Raw genomic sequence first — 12,938 nt, 5'->3', positions numbered from 1 at the left:
CTGATGTATAGTAAAACATCATTAGATGTTTAGCTTAAATTATAAGAAGTGTAGTGTCCTTGATCTGGTGGCTCCTAGGCAATGGAAAGACTAGGCCTTGACCTCTTTTACCCTTGCAGCTTGGTGACCTCAGTTGTACCTTAGCGTATACACACAACACCATGTCTGACACTGTCTTAGACAAGTGCTTCCTAATGTCAGGTTGCTATGTAAGAATCATCTGAAAATGTGGGCAAGATACAGGTCCTGGGTCCCACCTTCAGAGATTTTATTTCCATAGAGATGGGTTAGGGCCCAGGAGTCTAGATGTTGTTTTAAATTGCCAAAATGATGCTTATTTTCTGCCAGGTTTGTGAGCTGGCAGAAATTCAAATGCACAAATGCAAATAAATGACTATGAAATTTTTTTTTAAGCTTTTTTCTTCTTTCTTCTAGGCTAATGGCTACAGTTTTATCAATATTGAACATGGACAAGCAGTGTCCTTGCTAAAAACTTTCCAGAACACAGTAGAACTCATCATTGTACGAGAGGTTTCCTCATAAGAGCTGTGGACTAAAAAATGGAGAGACAGCAAGATTTATTGGAAGATACTTGCAGGGGAAATTAATATTTTGACTATTTTTATATATAAAGAACTCAAATATGTTCAAATTTGTACATTAATGAAATAATGGAATTTGTGATTAGAGGGAAAGAACCACTGTACAGTATATAGGGGAGACTGTTGAATTCATACCATATAAAACTTTTAGGTTTTTAAACATAGCAGTCAAGGCTACAAAAACAAATGTATGTTGTTTTTGTATAGAGTGTAGGTTTATTTTTGGATTTCATACACATGATTGAACTCTGTGCAAGGCTCTAGTTAGCCTTGATTGTAGCCCAGAGACAGATGGCAGAGCTATCTATCTCATAGCTTTTATGCCCTTATTTTTATTCAACTGGTATTAATGTTTTTCTGCTGAAACTTTTTTTTTTATGTGGGCAAGAGATTCAAAGTGTTGGCTTTTGCTATGTGCATATTGAATTGAAGAATGAGTAGGTGAAGGTGGTGCTGGTGGGTTCACTTTCCAAGGCCAGATTAAAACAGTTATTTCCTATAAAAATCTGGAAGCAAAGAATGAAAAAAAAACAGCTGTTAATGTGTTTTTATTAATAGAATAATGCAATAAAAAATGTGATGTCTTTTTAAAGAAATAAAAAAGACAATAATTGCATTTTATGAGCTCTTCAGGATCTGTTCTTGTCATAGCCATTACTCTACATCTGCTACTAGTGAATCAAGTTTCAATTTTTTAGTCACAGGAAATTTTTAACTCTTCTGTAGATGCATGTTCATGCATTTTCTTTCCTTTTTGTTTTTTTTTTTTTTGGTCCATGCATTTTCCGTGATGCAGAAATTCCTTGATTTTTTGCAAATGGTGGTACTTGCAATTTGTTTTATAATTAGTACTCCATTTTAATCTTAATTTATAATTTTTATTTTAAGCAACAAATGAAACTGAAATGGCCAGTTTTAAGATTGTGTTGCTGTAACACAAAATGTAAGATTTAGGAAAGCCTCTTGATTTTGTTTGGCCTCAACATTGCCTTGGTAAAGTAAAAGGAAACAGTACGCATGGAGCTAGGAAACCAAAGCAAGTTTGTGAAACTGGCACAGTGATAGAGAATTGCTGTGGAGAGTTGTAGAGCAAAGGGATGGGTCCTTGAGGCCTACCAGTGTGTAATGGTGTTCAGATAAAGGGCTGTTCCTACAGGTAACATTAAATGTGAACTCGACACTTCAGAGTCTTTAAAGGGTTTCTAAGTGTATCAGTGTAATAGTGTTTTACCACCAACTGCCTTTGTTCCTCGTTAGTGTAACAATTATTTGATAGAGGTTTATTAATTTTGTTCAAACCATTAATTTTATTTGTTTTTGTTCTGTCTATGTAATCAAATAAAATTTGAGTGACATGCAATGGTAAGAATTAATGCATGGTTATTTGGACCAGAAAAAAGTGCCATAGAAGACCAATAACTGTTTTTAGTCGAGGCTAGTCTGAGCGTTTCATTAGAGCAATATTCAGTTATTGCAATTCATTTTTAATTACTAAGAAATATAATTTTGGAATTTTGAATCTGTTACGCTTTGTTCTTCAACCTTGTTTTAAGGTTAAGTCTTCTATAAGACTAGCGAAAACAGCAATCTGCATTATTTTTGCAAAAGTGAGTTGGACTCGTTTGTTTCTTGCTAGTCAGAGTAAATAGGCAGTACTTTTAAAAAGATGTGAACTCCAATACTGCACTTCTTTCAAGATGTTATCAATTGGTTATTGTACTGTATAGTTTTAATAATATTGACTGAAGCCCTTTAACAACTCTTTGTAAATTTTAACTCATTTTAGTTGATTTTCAGTACTATTTACATAGGAATTGATTTTTATGGATATAGTAGACAAAATGTGCTGTATTTTGATAAAATTCATTTATTGTATGTGTGTTGTAATCTCTAAAAAATGACAAACAGCTTCTTTAAGACAAGCCTTGGTGTTCCCTTTATTCATAGTTTATTTTAAAATATTAATTTTGGCATTCTAAAATTACTCCCATCATTTTTTATTGGTTTCAGTCAACTTCTCACAGTCACATTCTGCTTTTAATAAGGAATACAAAAAATAGGTATAATTCTGACATTTTCAACTTCTTTACCTTGAATCAGATACACAGACTGTGATTTTGGAAAAGGAAATAAGCCACAAAGAACAATTGATTCATCAATGATCTAACCTTAAATTAGTTGTCTGCACATTATATTGAAATATTACAAGTACAACAAATGTTATATACACTAGTATTTTCTTCTATTCTAGTTAATTTAAAAAAATTTTAATGTTCTCGTAACACACAAAGTCAAGTAAGAAAGTTTGTTACAAGATGAGTAACATGACACATAACTTAAAAAACTAATAGCAAAATAGTTTTGCACTTAAATAGCCAAAGTTTTCTCCTAAAATGCTGGAAAATTAAAATTAAATAACAAGAATTCTTCATTAGAATTTTTGTTTTGGTAATGATAAAATTTCAAAATTTGAATAAAAGAGTAATAATTTAAATCTTTTGAGGAAATAGAAAAGACATTTTTAGTTTATATATTATTGAGTAATCTGTAGTTAAGGCCCATGCCCATAATTGATATACTTACTTTTAATAAGTATTATGTAGCAAACCATCAAAACCAAAACTGTCTTATTTTTAGTAACAGCATTTAAAATTGACCACCCTAAAATTTTAAACCGTTAAAAATTATACGTCCAGCACAAAATTGTTTACACAAACTAAAGTTTTATGCTGATTCATTAAGGAATCATTGGTTCCTCTGAGTCCATGAAATTCTAAAACTCCCTACACATTTATTTTGTAAATATTTTTCTGACCTCTTTGGACTTGAAGCTGTGTATATACTTGAAAAATTCTTTAAGAACATTTAATCCCTCGTATTTCTGGGTATGGAAGAAGTGTAGGTTTACCTTATTTTTTACTTCTGAAGGAAGCCTTTGGGATGGAAATGCTTTTCAGTTCATGATTGGTGATCAGTCACATCTACTTGAAAAGGTATTTTTTTCATTCTTTGTTGAAGTTCTTATTAGCTTATACTTTTGGTTTAATGTATAGTAAATAGATTTCTTATGAACGATATATTGAAATCAAAATTAGAATAATTTTGTTTCATTAAAAGAGTTAATGAATACACATAATTGATGATGAACAAGGGAACAAGCAATTACTTTTAAAAGGTAGTCTAGATTATATAAGTAGCCAGCTCAAACCTTTAGGTAATCCTTTTGTTTCTAATAATAGAATTCAGAAAAGGTTGACTATCTTATATCTAAAGCTGCTGTTTCTTTACCTCTGCAGAATTTTAAGCCCAGCAGGGTAGCAAACACAGTCATTTATAGTTTTGGAAAAATCTTAAGAGAATGCCATTTTCTTTTTAGGACTTTGCATACTCTTTGTGAAGCAATTTGTGGAATTAAAATTTACGGTCTCCAAAAATGTACAGTCCTAAAATCCAAGCAGCATTCTAAACTGAGAAGGTTTATTTGGGGAAAATACCTCAGTAGAATTTTTAAGAAAGAGACTGAAAAATGCTGCTACTGTTATAATTCCCTTTTTCAAATATAACAACTAGGGACAGTTACAAACTTTCATGGGGTTTCATCTGGCCAACCTAGCTTCTCAGTCAGCCCTCAATCTGATTTCAGGATGAAATATGAAAAGCTCATGTATGCTTTCCTGCCCCCAACCCTGTGATTCAATAAAGCTATTTTTGTTTTGTATGAAGAACATTGTCGATAAATATTTTTCCTCAACTGACCTTGCTTTAATCTAATCAAACCAGTTTTGTTCCTCCAAGGCAGAGCTTTAGAAGGATCTTTTTTTTTATATGTTCTTCCCAACTAATTTCCTTGTCAGGAAACTTAAAGAAAAATAAGCTAAAAATGAAGAATTAAAATTGAAGAAAAATTAGTATGTGGAGCATGAGTTCTTAGGGTAGATGATTGTAGGACTCCCCATCTTCATGAAGGGCCAAACCTAATACTCAGAACTAATGCCATCCCAGAATGGATATTAAAACATTTCCTTCACATTTGGATCATCCTTCAGAGGAGCATTTGTTTTCCCGAGCACCGTGTGCAGGCTTATCTCCCAAAGTAAATTGTTCAAGGTTGTACACTGGCTCATCCTTCATGCTCCCCTTCCCATCCATATCCCTAGAAGTGACAAAAGATGATTTAATACTATGATAGATAAAAGTATTTAATTTCCAAAGTTTTGGAAAATAAAGGTGTACACTGGATAAACTTCAAGGAATTGTTGGAAGACCTAGGGCAGGTAGGGCCAGAAGATTCTACCACAAAAGGTGAATTTGGCTTCAGGGATACCTCAAAAGTAGAGACAGGACAGTGGATCAAGCAGGAGTTCTAGTGATGGTTGGATGCTGCATCATGAGAAACTGGTTAGGACAACCACCTTTTTTATGCCAAGCAATGTGCAGGAGATGTCTGGCCCAAGGCAGGAGCAATGCGTATGGATGCTTAGATTAGAAAAAAATAGTGCGGCCATTTTGAAGTGGCGTGGCCTACCCAGTGTAATATCGCCTTCACTCACCATCAGTGCAGGTAGTTTGAGAAGGTTATTTGCGTACTGTAGTCAAGCTCATACTACGATGATAACAAGAGTTACTGAACTATTGAAGAAAAGCATCACCATGAATGTCACCAAAGAAATCACTATTTAAAAGCAATATCTTCTGAAACTTATGAAAGTATTTAAATATCTTTATAATGTAAAGTAGAATTTGTCACAAATTCAACAACTGTGCTAAGTAGGAAGTATACACCTAAAGAGCAAATCAACTCTCTCTCTTAGATTTGGATTCCATAGAATGTAATGCAAAAGAACTAAGAAATAGTGTGAAGTGAGACAGGAATAGTCTTCATGTTCCAACTTGGATCCAATAGGAGTTCAAAGGGAGAAGGCAGGAGATAGATACAGAATGAGAAAAAATGCTCAAGAAAATGTCCTAGATCTGAAGAACAGCATAGGTCCTCAGATCAGTGGGTCCATTCATAACAAAAACTGTAACATGAACACACTTATAAATAGATCTTCATGAAATTTCAGATCAGGACACCATGCAAAGTTCCAAAATGTGAAGGAAATTACTTGCAAAGTGAACAAAATCAGATTGACTAACAATTTTCATCAGCATCATTGGATGCAAGGATACAGTAAAGCAATATATCCAAAACTTTAAGGTTATTTAAGTCTGAAAGCAAAATACAGTTTCAGGAATTCAAGGTTTCAAAATTTACCTCCCATATAGCCTCTCCAGAAGAGGTACCAGGGGATATATTGGAATAAAATGAAAATTTAATCTCAAAAGTAAATTTGGGATCCAAGAAATAATGTGACCAAAACCACTTGTAGAGCAGAAATAAATGTCCTTAGTATTGATAAATAATGTGGATGTAAAATATTAGAAAAATCTTAAGTTGGAATTCATGTGGTGAATAATGATTATACAAAGAATAGACATTCAGTATTGTGTTTTTTATTTATACAAGTAAATGCAACAGGCTCTAGGGTTTTTTTTTTTTTTTTGGTCACACAATGATGTGTATACATATAGTTGACTCCACTGCATTTGACTTATCCATTTTTATAGTGATGAACACTTTTGATGCCTCCACTTCACCCCGTGTTGCCATAAACACCACAGTGGTGAGTATCCTTATTTCATTTTTTTGAACCTGTGTGAAAATTTGTCTAGAATATGTACCTAGGAGTACAATTGCTAGGTCATAGATACTATTAATTTCACAAAATACCAGTAAAAATACTTTTCCACAGTCTGCACCAGTTTATGCTCTCACTAGCTAAACATGGATCTCATTTCTCCACATTTGCAAATAGTACTATGTGACTTTCTAACTTTTGCATGTTTGATGAATATAACATTGTATTTTGACATTGGTTTAAATTTCATTCCTTTAATTACCTGTGGTTTGACAAGTACATATACTTGTTAGCCATTAAGGTTTACCATTCTGTAATTGTCCTATTCCCTTTTCCCATTTTTCTGATGTTTTCAAGGCTGATTTGTAGCAGTTCCTTGTCCATTCTTGATATTACTCTCCTTTCCTTTTGGACATTTGCAAATATGTGTTCCCGGTCCAGTCTGTTTAACTTTGTTTATGGTGTATTTTGTTTACAAAAAAGTTTAACGTAGATGAAGACGAATCTATCAACTTGTCAACAATAAAGTATATCATTATGCTTTATTGTTCTTAAGTCTTCCCCATTGCTGAGTCAAAAAGCTATTTTCTCACATTTACTTCTACTAGATATATATATTTATTATTTAGATTTTAATCCATTTAGAGTCCACCATGGTTTATGGCCTAATGTTGGGATCAATTCCTCGTTTTCTTTACATCATTTACTAAACAGGCCTACTTTCTGTTGATCTGTGATGCAATCTTTATTGTATATCAAATACCTCTGTATACACAGACTTTCTGAGTTCTCTATAGTGTTCTTTTGGTCTGTTTTTCTGTTCTTATACCTATACCTTTTTTTTCAGCAAATTTGAAAGCTTTATAAGGAACATCTATCATCTAGAGTCTTCCATTAACATTTTTCTATATTTGCTTTTATGTACTATGTTTCTTTTTTAACTAAAACGTCATATATATATATGTATATATCAGTGATTGTCAAGCTTTGCCACATCAGTCACCTGGAGGGCTTGTTCGGCCTCACCTAAAGGGCTTTTGATTAAGTAGGTTTGGGTTGATGCCCACGAATTTTCATTTCTAGCAAGTTCCTAGGTGATGCTGATGCTTATGGTATGGAGATAACACTCAGAGAATCATCCTCCCTTTTTGCTCCTATTCTCAAAACTGGCTCAGGTATATGTACATTTTTATTTTTCCATGTATGTTTCAGAGTAAGTTTGTTGGTACTGATTATTCTGGCCATGATGGATTTATCCTCTCTCCTAAAAATACCCAAAACAGATAAAATATAAGAAATCATGATCTTCAAATACTGGACATCAGGCAGTGAAGGACAGTGATCCCTGAGGGACAAGGGGGAAAAAAGAGGTGAAGTCTACAATTGTCTCTAGCTTACTACTACCTTGAGAGTATTTCCAGGCCATGGATCATGGAAGGGGAGCCCAGGCAAGCCTGGCAAACTCCCTAAATTGAGGAGGTGGAGCTCAGAGTCCAGGACAGCAAGGGAGGTGTAGTTCACAGGGCAGAATAATGAAGTGGAGAGAGCTGCACAGAAAGAACTCCAGAGATCTGTGTAGGGTCCCCGTTTTCAATTCAGCTGAGTACTGATCAGCACATGTGTGTGCTGGAAAGTCCTGTGCTGTGGAAAGTCCTCAGGGCAGGATGAAAAACTGCCTGAAAGGATTTGAGGTAACAGTGCCCTGTGCTCACAAAAAATGAAATAAAATGCCCATTTCCATCAGCAAATGTGGAAAACCTCATGAGTCACAGGCATCAGGTAGAGTACATAGAATAGTCTTGCCTCAGTAATGGGGAACAATTAGCCGTAGATTAAAGACTGCTGTAGTACCACTGGAATTCATTGTTTTTCATAGTGGTATGCTTTGATTTCCTTTATCTTTTATGAATCTACTGTATATTTTTGTTTTGTGCTTACCATGAAGCTCCCATAAAACATCTTATAGATATAAAGTCTATCTTAAGCTGATAACACCTTTACTGGAAAATTCACAAATGTGTGGACATTAAACAACATAATCTTGAACAACTAATGGGTCAGGAGGTAAATCAAAAAGACATCCTGGTGAAATTGTAGAAGCATTCCCACTAAACACAGGGAAAATGAAGATACCCATCATTACCACCACTACTCAGTACTGTAGTGGGATTGTAGCTAACCTAACATGATATAAAGTATTAGAAAAATAAGTAAATAAATGTAATATAGATATTTGAAAAATAGAGAACAAATTTATTTTTCCACACATCATAATGTAGAAAATTATTTATGTATTTAACAAAACTTTTACAGAACTAATAAGAGGCTTTAGCTGAAATCAAGAGGCTTTAGCTAAATCAAATTGGACTAATTAGATTCTCTTTCTCAAGAATTTGGAATCGGGGTAGTGATTCTAGACAAGAGCAGGTACTAGACTTGTATAAACATGGTAAGTAGGTACTAAAATTTCTATTGTAACAAAGCCATTTTCTACTGTATGCTTTGAGAAGCTGAAAAAGTAGAAAGAATGAAGTAGCTCCAGAAGGTAACATTACACAGAGATTGAGAGATTTCCAGTTATTGGTTTCAGTTCCTGATAAAGCCCAATTAATATTCTTGGATTCTGGGCGATTCCTCTAGATCCACACTAAAAATCCTCTCATTTTTTTCTGAAGCTCAGTTGAGTAGGTTTCTGTTTTGTACAACTCAGTGATACCTAAGACTTCCCAAACAAAGGCTCAGAAGATGTGGAACATTCAGGGAACAATGGAGTGAAGCTCTTGGGTTGTGAAGCACCAGGAAATTTAAATGTAGTCATTTACTGGAAAATAAAATCTTTGATAAGAGCCTACCTCATGTACCTTTAGCCTTTGTCAGGTCCTTAGCTAATGAGAGAAGAGGCTGGCATCAGAACAAGAGTCCATTTTTACCAGTAAGTGGAGTCAAAACACTTCTATGCCAAGATTTAATATAGGTCCTGGAAGCACTTGAGGTTAGGCTCTAGCCTCTCTGTAAGTACCCATACCACCAACTAAGATAGGACTAGTATGGTAGGCAGAATTCTCACATAGTCTCCATGATTCCTGACCCTTGATGTGTAATCCCTTCCCCTTGAATATGGGTAGAACCTGTGACTTGCTTCCAACCAATAGAATATGGCAAAATTGTAAGGATTTTGTGGATGAAGTTAAGATACCTAACCAGGTGACTTTGAATGAATCAAAAGGGGGACTATCCTGTATGGACCCGATCTAATCAGATAAGACCTTTAAAAGAGGGTCAAGCACAGAATGATATCAGCAAAGTGGTGGAACAGGAAGCCCTAGACCCTCATGCCTCTGTGGAGACACAGATTTAACAACAGTTCTTGGGTCAAATACTTAATGTGAGAGAGAAAGAAACCAGTTAAAAGATTCCTGCACCTCAGGCAAGTGCAAAAGCAACCATATCAAATCCTGGTAGGAAAATTTGGGACACTTTATTTTGCCAGAGCCCTTCATGCTGTGCAGCGTGATTGGGAGGAACCCCCAACTCCCATCTACTCTCTGGGGAGAGAAAGGGGTAGGACATACATCTAACATTCTTTTTTTTTAACAAATTTATTTATTTATTTTTGGCTGTGTTGGGTCTTTGTTGCTGCGCGCAGGCTTTTCTCTAGTTGTGGCAAGTGGGAGCTACTCTTCAATGTGGTGCGCGGGCTTTTCATTGCCATGGCTTCTCTTCTTGTGGAGCACAGGCTCTAGGTGCATGGGCTTCAGTACTTGTGGCTCGCAGGTTCTAGAGCACAGGCTCAGTAATTGTGGCGCATGGGCTTAGTTGCTTCGCGGGACGTGGGATCTTCCCGGACTAGGGCTCGAACCCATGTCCCCTGCATTGGCAGGTGGATTCTCAACCACTGTGTCACCAGGGAAGCCCACACATCTAAAATTCTGACTTTTAGTGGGTGCTGTATGAAGGACTGGTTTCTGTCTTGCCTGAATCCAAGCACAGGCAGGAACAAGGTGCATACTTGCAGGTCTCTAAGAACAAAGACAATTATCATACACCAGAGTGCAGTACCACAGATAGACATGTGGAGCTCCAGTAAACAGTGGTATGACTGCTTACTGTAGCACCAGAGAGTCCCAGTAGTGCAGACAGACAAGAGGAAGAACTCCTGAGTAGAAACCAGCTAAACTCTTCATTTAGGAGATTACAAACACACGCCCAGAGAGAATGCATCCACAGAGAATGCTTGAGAGGTCTCCAGAATCTCTAACCAGGTTGAATGGAGAAAGCCCTTCCTATACAGAACCAAACTGCAAGTCTGAAAGAGGTGACAGATTTGTCAAATGCCAAAATCCCAACAAGAAACATGCAGAGAAACAAGGAAACATGGCACATTTAATGGAACAAATGAAATCTTCACAAAGTGACCCTAAAGAAATGGAGATATATGAATTACCAGACAAATAATTCAAAACTATCATTATAGGGGTGCTCAGTGAATTAAAAGAGAGCACAGGTAGGCAACTAAATAAAATCAGAAAAATGATGCATGAACAAAATAATATCAACAAAGAGAAACAATGAAGAAGAATCAAACAAAAATTCTGAAACGTAGCATACAATAACTGAAAGAAAATTTACTAGAGGGACTCAACAGCAGCCTTGACCAGGCAAAAGAAAGAATCAGCAAATTCATAGACAGGATTTTGAAATTACTGAGGCAGAACAGAAAAAAAGAAACAATAATGAAGAAAAATGAAGAGAGCCTGAGGGACTTATGGGATACCATCAAGCAGAAAAACATATGCGTTATTGGAGTGCCAGAAGGAGAAGAAAGGGGAAGCAGCAGAGAATCTATTTTAAGAAATAATGGCCCCCAAATTCCCAAATCTGACACAGGAATGGACACACAAATTCAAGAAGCTCAAAGGACTCCAACTAGGATAAATCTAAAGACTTACCAAGACACATCAAACTGTCATAAGACACAAAGAATCTTGAAAGCAGCCCAAGAATAATGATTCATCATATACAAGGGAGCTTCCTTTAGATTATAAGCAGATTTCCCAGTAGAAATCTTGCAGGCTAGAAGGGAGTGGGATAATATATTCGAAAGTACTAAAATAAAAAACCTGCCAGCCAAGTACTGTCCTTCAAAACCAAAGGAGAAATTAAGACTTTCCCAGATAAACTAAAGATTAGGGAGCTCATGACTACTAGACCTGCCATACAGAAAATGCTTAAGGGAGTCCTTGAAGTGAAAGGATGTTAAACAGCAACACAAAACCATGTGAAAATATAAAGCTCCTGGTAAAGGAAAATATATAGACAAATATAGAATCTTGTATTATTTAATGTAGGTGTGTAAATCATTTAATATCTGGTAAATAATTTTTAAAACAAAAGCAATTATAAATCTCTGTTAATGGATACACAATATAAAAAGAGCTAATTTTTGTCATAAATAAGGGGTGGCAGAGCTATACAGGAGTAGAGTTTTTATATACAATTAAAGGTGTTATCAGTATAAAATAGATCGTTAAAACTTTTATAGTTTATTTAATTACAATGATGACCACAAAGAAAATATCTAAATAATATACATAAAGAGAAATGAGAAGGGAAGCAAAACATGTCACTATAAAAAGTTAAAATCAATGAAACATGGGGCTTCCCTCATGGCGCAGTGGTTAGGAATCTCCCTGCCAGTGCGGGGGACACGGGTTCAAGCCCTGGTCCGGGAAGATCCCACATGCCACGGAGCAACTGGGCTTGTGCGCCACAACTACTGAGCCTGCGCTCTAGAGCCCGTGAGCCACAACTACTGAGCCTGCATGCCACAACTACTGAAGCGCACAGGACTGGAGCCCGTGCTCCTCAACAAGAGAAGCCACTGCAATGAGAAGCCCGCGCACCGTAACTAGAGAAAGCCTGCACACAGCAAAGGCCCAATGCAGCCAAAAATAAATAAATAAATTTATTTAAAAAATAAAATCAATGAAACACAAAAGTAGGTAGCAAGGGAAGAAAGGAGGGATAAAAAAGCTATAGGATATATGGGAAGCCATTAATAAAATAGCAATAGTAAGTCCTCTACTAGTAGTTACTTTAAATGTAAATGGATTAAATGTACCAATTAGAAGATATAGACTGGCTGAATGGATAAAAAAGATCCAACTATATGCTGTTTACACTTTTATATCTAAGAGCATGCATAGGCTGGAAGTGAAAAGGTACAAAAATATATTCCATGCAAACAGGAACCTAAGGAACAGGAGTGGCTATACCTCTATCAGACAAAATAGACTTTAAGACAAAAAGAGTCATGAGAGACAACGAAGGGCTTTATATAAAGATAAAAGGGTCAATTCACTAGGAAGATATAACAGTCATAAATAGATATGCCCCTATCATTCGAGCTCCCAAATATATGATGCAAACATTGCAAGAACTGAAGGGAGAAACAGCAAAACAACAACAGGAGTAGACTTCAATACCCTGCTTTCAGTTATAGTTAGAACAACCAGACAGAAGATCAGTAGGGAAACAGAGGACTTGAAAAACACTATGAAACAATCAGACCTAATAAACATAGAACACTCCACCTAACAACAGCAAAATACACATTCTTCTCAAGTGCACATGGAACATTCTTCAAAATAGACCC

General features: G+C 35.7%; 1 protein-coding gene across 9 annotated transcripts in view; it reads left to right on the top strand.

Moving 5' to 3' along the window:
• The window catches only part of ERBIN (erbb2 interacting protein), a 109,579-nt gene extending 105,243 nt beyond the window's left edge, over positions 1–4,336 (top strand). For 5 of the 9 annotated variants that reach the window (XM_060009409.1, XM_060009411.1, XM_060009410.1 and 2 more), the window contains one exon: positions 436–4,335. In XM_060009409.1, the coding sequence (XP_059865392.1) occupies positions 436–543 (108 nt within the window). In that variant the 3' untranslated portion in view covers positions 544–4,335. Of the gene's footprint in view, positions 1–435 lie in introns of all 9 variants that reach the window. The other 4 variants (XM_060009405.1, XM_060009406.1, XM_060009403.1 and 1 more) reach the window with 1 other exon arrangement.
• The last annotated feature ends 8,602 nt before the right edge of the window (positions 4,337–12,938 follow it).

The sequence above is a fragment of the Delphinus delphis genome, chromosome 3 (assembly GCF_949987515.2).
Source record: "Delphinus delphis chromosome 3, mDelDel1.2, whole genome shotgun sequence".
NCBI lineage: Eukaryota > Metazoa > Chordata > Mammalia > Artiodactyla > Delphinidae > Delphinus > Delphinus delphis.
Note: the sequence above shows the minus strand (reverse complement) of the source record. Positions and strands in the feature narration are given on the sequence as shown.